Consider the following 15506-nt stretch of genomic DNA (forward strand, 5'->3'; position numbering starts at 1 on the left):
ATATTGAAAACGTCTTCCTTCTGGCCACACTGAGCCTCGCAGTCCCTGGGGTCACGGGCTCCGTTACAATCGCTCCTAACGAGAGAGGACACAGTGGAGCCTCTTGACGCTGACTTTTCCACAATTAGCTGAACTGGAGTCTCTCGTGTAGGAGGAACATTCCGGGACGCAGTCGGCAAAGCCAGAGAGGACGGGGGCTGCCCATCCCCTTGATAAATAGCGGTCCACCCGGACTGGAGAATAAAGCCCCCACATTTCCCAGGAGGTGTAGCCATAAGCATTTACCGCCAGAATATTTCACAGAGGATCCTCCAAAACAAACTGCCCAGGACACTTTTATGATAACAGGATAGAGAATAAGCTTAACCCCAAAAGAGCCGCTGATTCAATGCCTACGGGGCGATTAAGGTTTCGTGTCTTAGCGTCTTCAAGACAGGTGTCCTATAAACACCCGCACCTCTTTGTCTTTACGGAGCAAGTACGCTTGGCCAGCCCAGGCCTCAGGCCTCAAGCACCTGCGCCAACGATCTCATTCCATCCATCCCAGGCTCACGTCCATTCTCAGCCCGCACCAAACGGAAGACTGCAGGCTTTGTGGTCGTCTGTCTCCACTGTCCATAGGGTTCTTCCCGGGGAGATTCTGTGTCTTTGAGTTTTTTCTAGTAGAAAAACTCACCATCAGTCAGTATGAGCGAGGCTACTCCGCACCGACAAACAGCCCTGAGAGAACCTCCGTGTAGCTAACAGCAGAAGTGTAATTCTCTTTCATGCAAAGTCCACATGGGACTGGTTCCACGCAGCCCTTGGGTGGCTCTGCGTCCCAGGCTGTGGAGCCACACACGTTCCCACGACTGCCACGGCGGGCAGAGCTCTGGGTCAAGCACTGGCAATTACGTGCTTCCGCCCCGAAGTGCCAGGCATCACTCTGGTTTCCCTGGTCGAGGCGGGTCCCATGGCCTCACCAAGGAGTAGAGGGGCCTGGGTGCTGGTGAGCAGTAGTGGCACCCTCCATGGGGTTGGCCAAAACCTATTTGACCGGCTGGCTTCTGAGTTGTATCTTTACAACCAGGAGCTTTCCTGGCTTGTGTCCATGCACCCTAGCACCCGCTGTTAGTGGTTCCCTGTACCCGCCAGGAGCCGCGGCAGTCAGGTGACACGGATGTCTCCCCCAGGCCCTCAGTGAGTGTTTCCACCTCAGGTGAACACCAGCATCGATAACTGGAAGACCACCCAGTGGAAAAATATTAACGTGGAGCAGATGGACATAGATTGTAAGAAGTTCGCCAAAGACGTGAGGTCTCTGGACAAGGAGATGAAGAGCTGGGACGCCTTCATAGGGCTGGACAACACCGTAAAGAACATGATCACATCCCTGCGCGCCGTGAGCGAGCTGCAGAACCCCGCCATCCGGGACCGCCACTGGCAGCAGCTCATGCAGGCCACCCAGGTACCGCGATGGGCGGCCCTTGGCTGATGAAGCTGGGTGCGAGCGAGGCTAGCTTCGGGCGCCTGTGAGCTGGGGCGGCTGCCCCTTGGGGCGCTGTGCCCATAAGGCCCCCACGCTGGGTAGAATGCTCTGCTGTAGCCATCTGGAAATTCTTCATGAGTTTTTAAGATTTTATTTATTTGAGAGAGAACCTGAGCATGGGGGAGCAGTGGCAGAGGGAGAAGCAGACTCCCCACTGAGCAGGGAGCCCAATGTGGGGCTTAATCCCAGGACCCTGAGATCAGGACCTGAGCCAAAGTCAGACGCTTAACCGACTGAGCCACCCAGGGGCCCAATCCTTAATAGTTTTTTAACAAAGAGCCCCATTATTTTCATTTTGCACTGGGCCTTGCAAATTATGTAGCCAGTTTCGGTTGTAGATGGATTGTCCATAGGGTTCAGGAATTTTGGCTTGGATGAACATCTCCCCTGGCCTCCCCCATGCACCCCAGGGGTACAGAGCCCTAGTGCCCAAATTTTCCCAGGAGTATCCCCTAATGAGGGAGGTGTTCCTGGCATCAACAGCCCTAGGAGGCAAATAGGAACACTCCCCACCGTCAGTAAACGTTGAACAAAACTTTATTGAACAGCGCAGAGGCCCCACACAGGTGCCAAGGATACAAAGAGGGAGGGAAGCAGAGGAAAGCGCAGCACGTGTGATCATGTTCGGGATGCCCAGTGGGGTATTCAGCAGGGATCCTGAGAGTTTAGAGGAGGCTTCAGGAGCATGTGGAGTGTGGCTTGAACCTGGGGAGAGAGGAACACAAGACAAACAGAAGGGCTGTCTGCAGTCCTGAGTACTGAGACCACAGCTTTTCCAGACCGCTGGCCAACCCATGTGTCCCAGCGGGGCGCCCCGGGAGAGACCCCCAGCTGGTGATCAGGAAGCAACTAAAGTGTCCCAGCCGAGGACTTAGTGAAACCCAGGCAGGTGTTCTCCCCAGTGTGATTGAGAGACGCTCGATTGTATCAGTTAGTTAAGCCAGTTTCCGCGGGGGCTCAGGACCGGTGCTCGGAAATGTCTACGTGACAACGAGAATATAGGCGAGGGAGAGAGGAAGGGGTGTGAGGACTGGGCGGCACTATGCCAGCACCTGGTCAGCTGTGCCCGCTATGAACACAGCATCGGTAGCGTTAATTCCTGAGCGGGTGCATTAGCACCTGGGGCTGCCGCTACAGAGAACCACAATCTCGGGTCTTAAAACCACAGACGTGTTTTCTTTAATGGCTCTGTGGCTGGAAGTCTGAAATCAAGGTGTGGGCAGGGGTCCCTCCCTCTGAAGGCTCTTGGGGACAGTCCTTCCCTGCCTCCTCCAGCCTGTGGTGGCCCCGGGCATCCCTTGGCTTGTGGCAGTTTCCCTCCAGACGCTGTCTCGGCGACCGCGTGGCTTTCTTCTGCATTTCAAATCCGCGCCCCCTTCTCTTGCAAGGACTGCTGTCATTTAGGGCGCACGCAGACGATCCAGGGGCGCTCATCTCAAGATCCTTAATATCTGCAAAGACCCTATTTCCAAATAAGATCACATTCTGAGGTCTGGGTGGACAGGAATTTGGGAGAAACACTTCAAACCACTACAGGTGGGCTCTACTATTACACAGTGTTACCCGGAGGAAAGGCGAGTCTTAGGGAAGTAACTCACCCAAGTCATGGAGCCAGTAAAGGGTGACGCAGAGCCCCCCTTGTGGCCCGGATTACTCACTAACTGGCCTCTCCACCAAGGACAAAGACAGTGTCCAGTACAAATGACCTTACATGAACATGCCTATTCCTCCCCCAGGTGAAATTTGAAATGTCAGATGAGACCACGCTGGCAGATTTACTGCAGCTGAACCTTCACAAATATGAGGACGAGGTCCGAAATATCGTTGACAAGTCTGTGAAAGAGTCTGGGATGGAAAAGGTGTTTTTTTGTTTGTTTGTTTGTTTTTATTTTTTTTATCGACACCCAAATGTGTTCTGTATGGGATGATGCTGAAGTGAACCCATGAGCCCAGCACCTATGAGCATCTCATTTCTTGTAGGGTCCGGTGGTCACTTAACGCAAAAACAAAGATCAGTGGACTTTTCATAACTAAACCATGACAGAAATCTTGTAAAGTAGTTCCAGAATTTATTACTGAAAAAAGGAATATGGCCCTGTCCCCTGTGTGCAGTCGTACGCACATTTAAAAATGCCCCAAACTCTCTCCTCTCGTGGAGCACCCTTGTTTGTGACTTTGGAGAAGAGGCCGAAGGAGGGAAGGCAGGAGGACTGGCCATCAGAGTGGATGATGCGCCACCGGCTGGGGCAGTCTCAGGACGCAGGGAAACACGGGAGGGCTCCTTCTGCAATTCAAATCTCTCCCCTCACCTGTTTGGTGAGTGTGAGTCATCACATTTTGGCTTTCTTCTCCCCCCCCCCCCCCCCCGCCGCCTGCTTTTTTTTTTTAACAGCCTGATTGAGCTGTAATTCACATACCATATGGTTCATTCATTTAACGTGTCCAATTCAGTGGCTTTTAGCATATTCACAGATGTGAGCGACCATCACAGGGTAGAATTATTCAATGTGAGAGCATTTTCACCAACTCAAAAAGCAAGCCATTCCCTCTAGAAACCTGCCATTTTCCCATATATCCCCATCCCACCTCTAGGCACCCACTAACCTTTCTGTCCCTACGGACTTGCCGATTCTGGACATTTCATATAAATGGAATCACACAAGAGATGGCCTTGCCTATCTGGCTTCCTTCATGCGGCGTAATGTCGTCAAGGTCCATCCGGGTGGGAGCCTGAGTCAGAGCTTCATTCCTTTTTATGGCTGAACTGTATTCTGATGACCCGTCCATTTTTTCTGTTCATCTGTTGACAGACATTTGGGTCGTTTCCACCTTTTGGCAATTGTCGATGGTGTTGGTATGAATGTTCTGGATTTCTCAAAGCAGGGCTTCATTCCGGGTCCTTCTCAGCCCTTCATGCCAGACGCCGAGTGACGTAGTTTCCGTGTCCCCCGAAAGGTGCTGAAAGCCCTAGATGCCACGTGGTCCACCATGGAGTTTGAGCATGAGCCACACCCACGCACGGGCACCATGATGCTCAAGTCAGACGAGGTGCTGGTGGAGACTCTGGAGGACAACCAGGTGCAGCTGCAGAACCTGATGATGTCCAAGTACCTGTCCCACTTCCTGAAGGAGGTGACAAGCTGGCAGCAGAAGCTGTCCACGGCGGACTCGGTCATCTCCATCTGGTTTGAGGTCCAGAGGACCTGGAGCCACCTGGAGAGCATCTTCATCGGTTCTGAAGACATCCGTGCCCAGCTACCGGAGGACTCCAAGCGCTTTGACGACATTGACCTGGAGTTCAAGGTGAGCAGAGCCTTCTCCCTCCCCCTGGGCATTTTCAGAAATGGCTACTACGCCAGAGAAAACACGGCCACTAACATCCTGGGGGGCCTGGCTCCTTCCAGGCCCTGATGGAAGAAGCGGTGAAAACGCCCAACGTGGTGGAAGCCACCAACAAACCCGGTCTCTACGACAAACTTGAGAACCTGAAGAAAAGGTGGGTCCCCACACCTGTCCAGGTGAGATGTGTCCTGGCAGCAGGGACCTGAGCCATCAGCCCCCGCCGCCCAGGACAGGGCAAACTCTCCTCCCTGGGAGCTCGTGCTCTGGGCCACATGGTGTCACACTGGCCACACAGCGTGTCTCCAGCCTCAGAGGGATGCCCGCACGGCGTGTCAGATTCGAAGGTCTGAATTAAACCGGGGCTGTGAACAACAGACAGGTGCCTCCAGGGCTGTCGCCCAGCGCGGGCAGGATGGGCTGCAGAAGGCCTGGACAGCCTCGGTTCCTCCCTCCTCCTAGCTTGGCTGTGTGCGAAAAGGCCTTGGCGGAGTATTTAGAGACCAAAAGACTGGCTTTCCCGAGGTTCTACTTTGTCTCCTCGGCTGACCTCCTGGACATCCTCTCCAACGGAAATGACCCCGTGGAGGTAGGTGGCCCCTGCTATTTTGAAGGATAGGCCGCCTCCCCTCCGCAGGTGGCCCCATGCTCACCCCCAGATGAGCAGATGTCTGGCTAGCCCTGGCCGGTGGGAGGCATGTGCGTGGATGTCCCTGTACCACCTCCACAGGGTCATCCACGCCAGAAACCACCGGGGGTCCTGCCATGACAGAGAGCCTCCGTGCCTCGTTTTCCTCATCTGGAAAATGGGTTAAATGCCAGGGACTTGGTGATGCACCACGGATCCAGGGCCCCAGAAGCCAAGAGGAGGCTCTGCTGAAAAGAGAGAGGGGTTAACTAACTAGGCGAAGGGAAGACACTCTATTTTATTTGAATCATAAACTTGCAGGACGCACCAGGAGGGATGCACGGGGTGGCCCAGGGAAAACAGGCCCAGGGCCTGGGACAGAAAGACCCTTAAAACCACCTGAGGAAAAGCCACCCGCACGCCCCCTCTGAGGGGCTTACAGACTCGGCGCCCCCCTCCCCCGCCCCTCCCCAGGTGAGCCGCCACCTGGCCAAGCTGTTCGACAGCCTGTGTAAACTCAAGTTTCGCCTGGATGAGGAGGAGAAGCCTCTCAAGTTCGGCCTGGGGATGTTCAGCAAGGAGGACGAGTATGTGGACTTCGACCAGGAGTGTGACCTCTCAGGGCAGGTGAGTGCCGGGGGGCACGTCCAGGGTGACAGTGGGCGACCGCGCAGTGGCTGTCGGAGGAAGCCACTCGTGCTCTGGCAGGGGTGTCGCCGCGGCCACCCCAGCCCGTGACTGTCCCTCGATCCGACAAGCGCTTGGACTGCTTCCATATAGAATTTCCAGCACAGCGTGACCTGCGCGGTCTGGGCCGAGTCTTGAGAAAAGCACAGAGAGAGAAGGAGGGGAGGGGAGGAGGCCGCTGCACCCTTGCCAAGGAACCACCGAGTTCTAACCCCTGTTCAGAATAACGGGCTTTATTTAGGGCTCTGACTTACCAGAGAGGTCTCCTCACCCCAAGCCGCCCCGTCCCTTCCCCAGCTGCCCGCGAGGCTGCCTCCTGCCACTGACAACATCTCCACGACACCTCTCCCCATCTCACCACCAACTCAGCAGCCAAATCGACTTTGACATTATCCTTTTGTCCTTTAAAAAAAAAAAAAAAAGATTTTAACTTATTTATTCATGAGAGACACAGAGAGAGGCAGAGACACAGGCAGAGGGAGAAGCGGGTTCTCCGAGGGGACCCCGATGGGGGACTTGATCCCGGGACCCAGGATCAAGCACTGAGCCACCCAGGTGCCCGGATGTTGACATTATCCTAAGCGACATGTAATTTGGAGAGAAGTCAGCTGGGGACAAAAGGAAAATCTCATGCAGAAAACTCGAGCTTCAGAAGCGTGGGCACCGAGAGCTCCGGGCTGGTTTGCTCTGCGTGGACGGGGCTGGTGGGCGCCGGGACGAGCCCCGTCATCGCCGTGTGTCGAGACCCGCTCCCTGCGCTTAGCTCCCTGCAGACGCCACCGCAGGCCACCGCACTGTGTTCACAGCTGAAAAGAAAAACCAAGCCGATTATCCTGCTTGGCTTTTCCCCCAACCGGTAGTGACTAGCTGAGGGTTCGTATTTTAAAATACAAAGGTGGCTGGTCTGCAAGTTCGTCCCCACGTGACCGACCCGGACGCTGAGACCAGGCACCCGAGGAGCAGCCCAGAACCCGCCGGGGACTCGAGAGGACAGATGCCGCGTCTCCCAACGTCAGCAGCGCCTCAGGGGCTCAGACGTAGCCTGTCTTCTCTTCTAGAATTTTCTCTGGGTCCCCTCCCTTGTCCGCCTAGAACTATAGCGCTGCACACACGAACGCCAGCACGACAGGTCGTGAGGGCCACCACCCGGCTGCCCAACCTCATTTTTCAGTGGGTCGCTCTTACTGCTCCACGAAAACCCTGACCCTTCGACCCCGGGGACGACAGCGAGGGCAAACGGCGGCGCTCGGGGCCGGTGGCGTCAGTGTGGCTCCCGTCCCCAGGTGGAGGTCTGGCTGAACCGCGTGCTGGACCGCATGTGCGCCACGCTGCGCCACGAGATTCCGGAAGCCGTCGTGACATACGAGGAAAAGCCGAGGGAGCAGTGGATCTTCGATTACCCGGCGCAGGTGCGGGGCTGGGCGGGGGCGGCCGCGACGGAGAGCAGCCACGTGCCGGCGGGGACTGTCGCGTGGGAGGTGGCGCCTGTCTGTTTCAGGTCGCGCTCACGTGCACCCAGATCTGGTGGACCACGGAGGTGGGCCTGGCGTTCGCGAGGCTGGAGGAAGGCTATGAGAACGCCATCAAGGATTACAACAAGAAGCAGGTGCGCGGTGCGGCGCGTGTCACGGGCTCGGCCCACAGAGGCCTCCTCTCTGCGGCTGGGCCTCGGGGTTGCCGCGCTTCCTGTCCGTCGGTCCAGAGCGGCCGGATCTTGGCCACCGCCCCCCCACCCCCCACCCCCGGGGGGTTCTGCCCGAAGGCAACCACTCTGGAAATACTAAGGAAGGAAAAGCTACGCGTAATGCCACCACCCAGATACGACCACTGTCACACCGTCACGTAGGCTTCTAACCCGTGTGCATGTACCATTGATCCAAACGCAAATACAAACTACCCGCGTGGCTTTCAAATCCCGTTTTGCTTCACACGCACCACCTTCCTGTGGTGGCAGCTTTTCCCACACGCTGTCATCCCCACAGGCTCCCAGGTGTCCCATGGGGCGGCTCGGCAGCTCACACCCCCCCCCCCCCCGTTGGGGGATGCTGAGAACCTGTTGTGTGCCTCATTTTTGTAAATGAGAGGGTGACGGTCTTCCTGCCCAGCCCTGAGTTCCCAGGGTCCCGCGTGGGGGTGGGGGCGGGGGCCGGGGCAGAGGCGGGGTGGGGGGTGGGGGCGTGTCGCCGGCTGCACAAGACGTCCCAGCCAAGGTGCCGCTGCTCCTCAGATCAGCCAGCTAAACGCGCTCATCACCCTGCTCATCGGAAACCTCAGTGCGGGCGACAGGATGAAGATCATGACCATCTGCACCATCGACGTGCATGCCCGGGACGTGGTCGCCAAAATGATCACGGCCAAGGCACGAGCCCCCGGGAAGGGCCGGGAATCGGGTCGGGATCTGGCGTTGGGGGGGGACCCTAACCCGCGTAGGGGCCTCTCCCCTGGGAGGCGACTGAGTTCCTGGCGACAGCCACGGCCCCGGCCCCGGCCCTCTCCAAGACTCAGCCCTGGTGAGCAGCCAGGCGGGAGGGCGGACGAGGAGGGCGGACGAGGAGGGCCTGCCCCGGGTGTGGCTCCCACGCTCCCGCCCCGCCCGCAGGTGGAGAGCGCGCAGGCCTTCACCTGGCAGTCCCAGCTCCGGCACCGCTGGGACGAAGAGAAGAGGCACTGCTTTGCCAACATCTGTGACGCCCAAATCCAGTACTCGTACGAGTACCTGGGCAACACGCCGCGGCTGGTCATCACGCCGCTCACGGACAGGTGAGGGCACGCGCCGGCCGCCTTGGCCAGGGTCCAGACTCCCCCCTGCCCCTGCCAGGCACCTGGCCTCGGTGCCGTGTTCTTATGTCACCCCGACACTAGCGGTGTGGTCGTGGGGAGTTGCTCAGCCTCTCTGGGGGCCGGCACCGCGGGGGTGCTGTCTCCTGAATCCACCTCACGTACTCCCGCAGCCTGGCCCTCGTGCCTCCCTGGCGCCCCGTGGGTGTGATGTCCACGCAGCGCGCGTGGAAGGGAAGGGATGGCCCTGGGGTCCGCGCACACGGGATAATCAGAGGCCCCTCGCAGGTGCTACATAACCTTGACCCAGTCGCTGCACCTGATCATGGGCGGAGCCCCCGCTGGCCCTGCCGGGACGGGCAAGACGGAGACGACCAAGGATCTGGGCAGGGCCCTGGGCACCATGGTGTACGTCTTCAACTGCTCAGAGCAGATGGACTACAAGGTACGCCCCACCCGGGGGGTGGGGGTGCTGTATGTGGCGTGTTCTAGACGCCTGGACACCAGGTGACCTGGGGCAGGAGGCATCAGTTTGCAGCCAGTGTCCACCCTGGGGTCGGGCTGAGCGGTTGTGTCCCTGCCAGCGGTCTGGGGCCCCCGGGATGCTGGGGCCTCATGGACGTGCCAATGTGTCTAGAAGCAGCTCCCAGGGTCCACGAACCCAGCCCCGAATGTCCTGTCCCGCCCTTGAAGGTAACCTCCTCCCAGCGTCCGTTCCACACTCTCTCCAGGGACAGAGTGAGCACCTCTGTGGTGTCCGGTGTGGGGTTTCTGGGTGAAAGTGAGTCCAGGCAGGCTGCAGAGGGAGCCAGGGGACAAGCCAGGCCCCAGTGGCCCCTGGAGACCATGCAGCGTGGTGTCACGGGGACTCCTGGGGTCCACAGGGCAGCCTCTGTGGGAGGGCGGGGGGTGGGCCTGGGGTCAGGAGCCCGGGCCTGCAGGAGGCCTCGCATCCCCTCCCCACCCGCATGTGAGCCCCATGGCCCAAACCCTGAGGCTGAGGTGGGGCCAGCTGCCCCTCCTCTGGGTCAAGACCACAGACCACACCAGCCTCTGATGTTCAGAAAATCATCCCAGGAGGACTTTAACCACTCACCTGGACTCCCCCATGGAGACACTGGAGAATCCTCATCGCCCAGCTGAGGACCGGAGACCACACAACCGTCTAGAAGGAAATCTCACATGCACACACACACCCCCCCCCCCATCTTAGAGAGAAGGCCCCTCCCTGGTTGCACGAGAAAAGTTCCTAATTTTACACGAATGCACTTGTCCGACCGTCCAGCTCGGGGGCCAGGGAGGCCCCCACCCAGAGGGGTCCCGGGGCAAGGCTGGGCTCCTCCTGGCAGCCAATCCCCGGCGGCACGAACCGCCCCCCCGGGGAGTGGGCGCCGGCCTGACCCTCGGTCAGCAGACCGTGAACTGTGACCCAGCCGAAGGGGCAGGTGGGGCTCCTGGCGGGACCCGGCCGGCCCTCCGAGCCCCTTCCTCCCATCTCACCCTTCCTAGTCCTGTGGAAACATCTACAAGGGCCTGGCTCAGACTGGAGCCTGGGGCTGCTTCGATGAATTTAACCGAATCTCCGTGGAAGTCTTGTCGGTGATCGCCGTGCAGGTAGGGTCCTGTGGTCTGCGGTCCCCGGCGCGCCGTGCCGTGAGGGGTGGTGTGGCACAGACGTGAGAGCCCCACCCCAGCCCTGTCCTGGATGTCGCCGCTACGGGCGCGGGACGGTTACTCCTCCTCGCAAGGCAAGGACGGAGCTCCTTGCGACGGGTGTCGGCGAAGGATGCATGAGACAGCGGTGCTGGGAGGACAGGGAGGGAGGGGATACGCCCGTGGGCTTCAGGGACCTGGTCTCCGGCGGGGGACAGCCCGCGCCCCCTGCCGCAGGGGGCCATCTGGCTCACATGCAGACTTTGCGACCAGGGCGGGCTTTAACCGTGGTCGTGGGGCGCCCTCCAGTGGTGGCCGCAGGCTGGCAGCGCCCAGCGGGAGCGGAGGATCCAGTTGGGCCAAGGAGCCCGAGATTCAGAATTCACCCAGTGCCCGAGTTCTTGAAGACGGTTGGACATACGGGGGGTGGCTGGGGGGTGCTCCCCGCGGCCCTCTCGGTGCAGGAGCGGGACCCTCCCCGGCCTCCAGCTGGGTGATGGGGCTCATCTCACATGGTGTCCTGCACCCCCCACGACAGCATCCACAAAGTGGAGAATTACAGGAATTTGGGGCAGAGCAGTGGTTGTGGGGGGGGGCGGGGGGCAGGAGAAGTGGGCACGACAACGGAAGGGGACCTGAGGGGTCCTGGCAGTGACGGCAGTGCCCCCTGACCGCAGTCGTGCAGGACGTTGCTCCCGGGGGACACGGGCAGGGAGCACGCCAGGGGCCCAGGGGCATCCCCTCGGTGACTGCCTAAAACTGCGCGCGAGTCAACCTTGTCTCAAGATTAAGTTTAATGGAAAAGAAAGAGATGCCAGGCAGCCACACGCTCCACCACCAACGAAGGTCCGGCCTGCGGAAGCTGGTCACTCCCGCGCTGACGCGTCTGTGTGCCCCCCGTTTAGGTGAAATGTGTCCAAGATGCAATTCGGGCCAAGAAAAAAACTTTCAGTTTCCTGGGAGAGATGATAAGTCTCATCCCCACTGTGGGGCTCTTCATCACCATGAACCCTGGGTACGCGGGACGCACCGAGTTGCCCGAAAACCTAAAGGCCTTGTTCAGGTGTGTGGGCAGAGGGGACGCTAAGCCTGAGCGAGCCGGGAGCCAGGGAGGAGGCCGGGGGGACACGAGGCTCCTGGGTCGGGGGGTTCCTGCCCCTGGGGGTGGAGGGCAGGGGGGACCCATCGGTGGAGAGTGAGCAGAGCAGGTACAGGAGGGCAGAGGGCAAGGAGGAACAAGGGGAGGTGGAGAGGGCCCGGGGTGCTGGGACCGGCCGGTGCCCCCAGAATCGGGCGCCGTGGGCCTCCTGGCAGGGGAGGCGTGCACCTAGCTGAGGAGAGGCGGGATGGAGGGAGGGGGCGGGGGAAGCCCGAGGCAGAGCTGCTGTCTCCCCCAGGCCCTGCGCCATGGTCGTCCCCGACTTTGAGCTCATATGCGAGATCATGCTGGTGGCCGAGGGCTTTCTGGAAGCCCGCCTGCTGGCCAGGAAGTTCATCACGCTCTATACCTTGTGCAAAGAGCTCCTGTCGAAGCAGGTGTGCGCCGAGGGCGGGGGGGAGGGGTGCCCTCGGGGCGCGAGGCTGGGCCCCCACCTCCGACCCCAGCCCGCATGGGAAGGCCTCACGGCGCGCCCCCCCACCCTCCCCAGGACCATTACGACTGGGGCCTGCGGGCCATCAAGTCCGTGCTGGTGGTGGCCGGCTCCCTGAAGAGAGGCGACCCCAGCCGCGCCGAGGACCAGGTGCTCATGAGGGCGCTCAGAGACTTCAACATCCCCAAGATCGTGACCGACGACCTGCCGGTGTTCATGGGGCTGATCGGGGACCTCTTCCCCGCCCTGGACGTGCCTCGGAAACGCGACCTGAACTTTGAAAAGGTAGGGCCAGCCGGGCCCTCGGTCGGGTGGGCACGTCCCCGGCGGGTGCGGCCCTGGGCCGGGAGGCTGCGTCGGGCAGCCCCGAAGCCACGAACGACCGACCCCTGGCCCGCACCTCTTTTGACGCTGGGGTGGGGGGCTCGGGGTCCCGAGGGCCAGGGGGCTTCGGCAAACCCATCCCCTGCACAGAGGCTCAGCAGCATCACCGGCAGCAGGGGGGACACGTCCACCCCAGAGGCCACCGCTCCCCCACCATGCCTCCCATGAGCCCCCTCCCGGACACTGCCCGGCCCCGACACGCGTGCCCAGCGCCCCCTCCCGGGTGCGCCCCTCCCCCAGATCATCAAGCAGAGCATCGTGGAGCTCAAGCTGCAGGCGGAAGACAGCTTTGTCCTGAAGGTCGTGCAGCTTGAGGAGCTGCTCCAAGTGCGGCACTCGGTGTTTGTCATCGGGAACGCGGGCAGTGGCAAGTCTCAGGCACGTCCCCTCTCATCCACACCCCCATCCCTCTGAAGGCCCTGGAGACCACTAGAGACTCGGCCTCTGTCCCCTCCCTGCCCCCGGGGGCGGGGGGCGGGTGGGGAGCAGCTAGCCCCGGGACCTGGTCCCACTGATGAGGCCCTGCTCCTGGTTCTCCTCTCCTCCTGCTCCTCCCCGCTGGACACCAGCCCCCCGGCCCTCTGTGGTCAGCCCCCACCCCCCTCCTGTCCCCTCCTGTCCCCTGCCCCACCCCCACCCTCCTGGCCCCTCCTGGCCCCTGCCATTACCTGGGCGCGTGAGAAGCAGAGGCCATGGCCAGTCTTAGGGGTGCATCTCTACCGTCGGAAGATGCCCAGGCAGCCAGCGCCGAGTGGACGCCCGCAGGGTGGGCGCTGGGTGGCCGCTGGGCTGCGATCGAGGGCACCTCTGACGACTGGTACCGGGGGACACGCAGCAAGTAGCTTTTCAACAGGCAGAGGCTAGGAACCCAGTCTTCCGAAGGACCGTGTAGCTGTGTATGTGTTCTCACGTCTGTACACGCATGTGTACGTGTGCAACGGCCTCAGTGTCCCTAGAAGTCCTCATCTGTGGGCGGAGGACACCATTCTCCCCAAGAGCGCAGCTTGCGCCCCGCTCAGGAGACCAGGGTGGATTTGCCCTCATCTTACCCTGGTCCCGGGCACGCGGCACTCCGCGTCCACACACAGGAGCGTCGGGGTGCGTCGCCCCCGGGGCACCTACGCGTTAGAGTTTGGGGAACGCAGATGCCCCCGCATGTCACCAAAGCAGAAGGGACCGCGGCAGGAATTCTGCTCGCGGGTCGTGAGAGGCCTTGGGTGCTCGGGCAGATGGCGCCCCGGGGGGGTGCGGGAGCGGGTCCCGGGCCCCGCGTGAACGGCGACCCCCTCCAGGTCCTCAAGTCTCTCAACAAGACCTATCAGAACATGAAGAGGAAGCCGGTGGCCGTGGACCTGGACCCCAAGGCCGTCACCTGCGATGAGCTGTTTGGCATCATCAACCCGGCCACCAGGGAGTGGAAAGACGGTAATGGGGCTGCGGCGGGGCAGGCTGCGCGGAGGAGGCTCACGCCGGCCCTGCTCACACCGGCCCCCTAGCTCACACCGGCCCCGTTCACACCAGCCCTGCTCACACCAGCCCTGTTCACTCGCACCAGTCCTGCTCATTCACACCAGCTCTGCTCATACTAGCTCTGATCACTTGCACCAGCTTTGTTCACACCAGCCTTACTTGCACCAGCTCAGCTCACTCCAGCCCTGCTCACTCGCACCAGCTCTGCTCACACCAGCCCTGCTCACTCATACCAGCCCTGCTCACTCGCACCACCTTGGCTCATACCAGCTCTGCTCACTCACACCATCTTTGCTCACTCGCACCAGCCCTGCTCACTCGCACCAGCCCTGCTCACACCATCCCTGTCACTCACAGGCCTCTTCTCCACCATAATGCGGGACCTGGCCAACATCACTCATGATGGCCCCAAGTGGATTGTCCTGGATGGGGACATAGACCCTATGTGGATTGAATCTCTCAACACCGTCATGGATGACAACAAGGTTCGAGGGCTCCTGGATTCCAGAGCTAACCCCCGAAGCCATAGTGATGGCCCAGCATAGGGCAGGGGGCTCATGGGAAGTGCTGCACGTCCCCACCTGCTGCACACACAGACAGGACCTGCCCCAGACTGGGACTTGAAGAGTGAGGGACTGTCTGGAACTCTGCATCAAAAGCTATGAACAAGGGAAAGTCCCCCGTCATGAGATGTGTGCATCATATGACACGGGGCCTCACGCACCCCATCTCAGATATTTTTGGGCAGCAGCGTGGGTGAAGAGTGCAGATATGGAAAACATCCTTGCCTAATTGGCATGTGACATAACGTGGCAGGACATCTAATATCTGGGAAGGCAGAAACAGCCCTCAGAATTAACTAGAAGCTTCTTGAGAAAATGATTCTCACTTAGATGGAAGCAGGAACCCAGGAATTCCCAGGGAGGGGCAGGATCGTGGTTTTAAAAGCAAAGTGAATATCACAGTGACGGCCTACACTGTGCGCACATGTCGGAGCCTCTTGTGCTGTCCGGGGGTGGGTGGGGGCGGACGTGGGCTGGGCGCTGGGTGGTGGCGGGCACAGGTGCACAGGTCCTGGACTTCCTCCTCCTTATTCGGAGCCGCGTAGACCCACAGGCCTGCCTCCCTCCTAGGTCCTCACGCTGGCCAGCAATGAGCGCATCCCCCTAAACCGCACCATGAGGCTGGTGTTCGAGATCAGCCACCTGAGGACAGCCACCCCCGCCACCGTCTCCAGGGCCGGCATTCTTTACATCAACCCTGCGGATCTAGGGTGGAACCCGTGAGTCGGGTTCCAAACTGGCCGAGACAGACGAGGCTGGGGGTGGTCCAGAGCTGCCTGCGCGGGCACGTAGTCATTGATTCGGTGCACACTGCGGGCAGGGCTTTGCCCACGCACCGGGTCGGGGCAGCGAAAGCATGAGACAGCGCCGTGTAACTGTGTGGC

General features: G+C 60.4%; 1 protein-coding gene across 2 annotated transcripts in view; it reads left to right on the forward strand.

The window, feature by feature from the left end:
* The window catches only part of DNAH17 (dynein axonemal heavy chain 17), a 95838-nt gene that overhangs the window by 38198 nt on the left and 42134 nt on the right, over window positions 1-15506 (forward strand). For both annotated transcript variants that reach the window (XM_025468164.3, XM_025468165.3), the window contains exons 26-44: window positions 1199-1447; window positions 3265-3387; window positions 4484-4831; window positions 4933-5024; window positions 5330-5456; window positions 5970-6122; window positions 7466-7591; window positions 7681-7788; window positions 8410-8541; window positions 8782-8942; window positions 9249-9405; window positions 10470-10574; window positions 11519-11676; window positions 12011-12149; window positions 12263-12490; window positions 12830-12967; window positions 13882-14014; window positions 14417-14544; window positions 15193-15341. In XM_025468164.3, the coding sequence (XP_025323949.3) occupies window positions 1199-1447; window positions 3265-3387; window positions 4484-4831; window positions 4933-5024; window positions 5330-5456; window positions 5970-6122; window positions 7466-7591; window positions 7681-7788; window positions 8410-8541; window positions 8782-8942; window positions 9249-9405; window positions 10470-10574; window positions 11519-11676; window positions 12011-12149; window positions 12263-12490; window positions 12830-12967; window positions 13882-14014; window positions 14417-14544; window positions 15193-15341 (2954 nt within the window). The remainder of the gene's footprint in view (window positions 1-1198; window positions 1448-3264; window positions 3388-4483; window positions 4832-4932; window positions 5025-5329; window positions 5457-5969; window positions 6123-7465; window positions 7592-7680; window positions 7789-8409; window positions 8542-8781; window positions 8943-9248; window positions 9406-10469; window positions 10575-11518; window positions 11677-12010; window positions 12150-12262; window positions 12491-12829; window positions 12968-13881; window positions 14015-14416; window positions 14545-15192; window positions 15342-15506) is intronic.

This window comes from Canis lupus, chromosome 9 (assembly GCF_003254725.2).
Source record: "Canis lupus dingo isolate Sandy chromosome 9, ASM325472v2, whole genome shotgun sequence".
Classification (NCBI taxonomy): domain Eukaryota; kingdom Metazoa; phylum Chordata; class Mammalia; order Carnivora; family Canidae; genus Canis; species Canis lupus.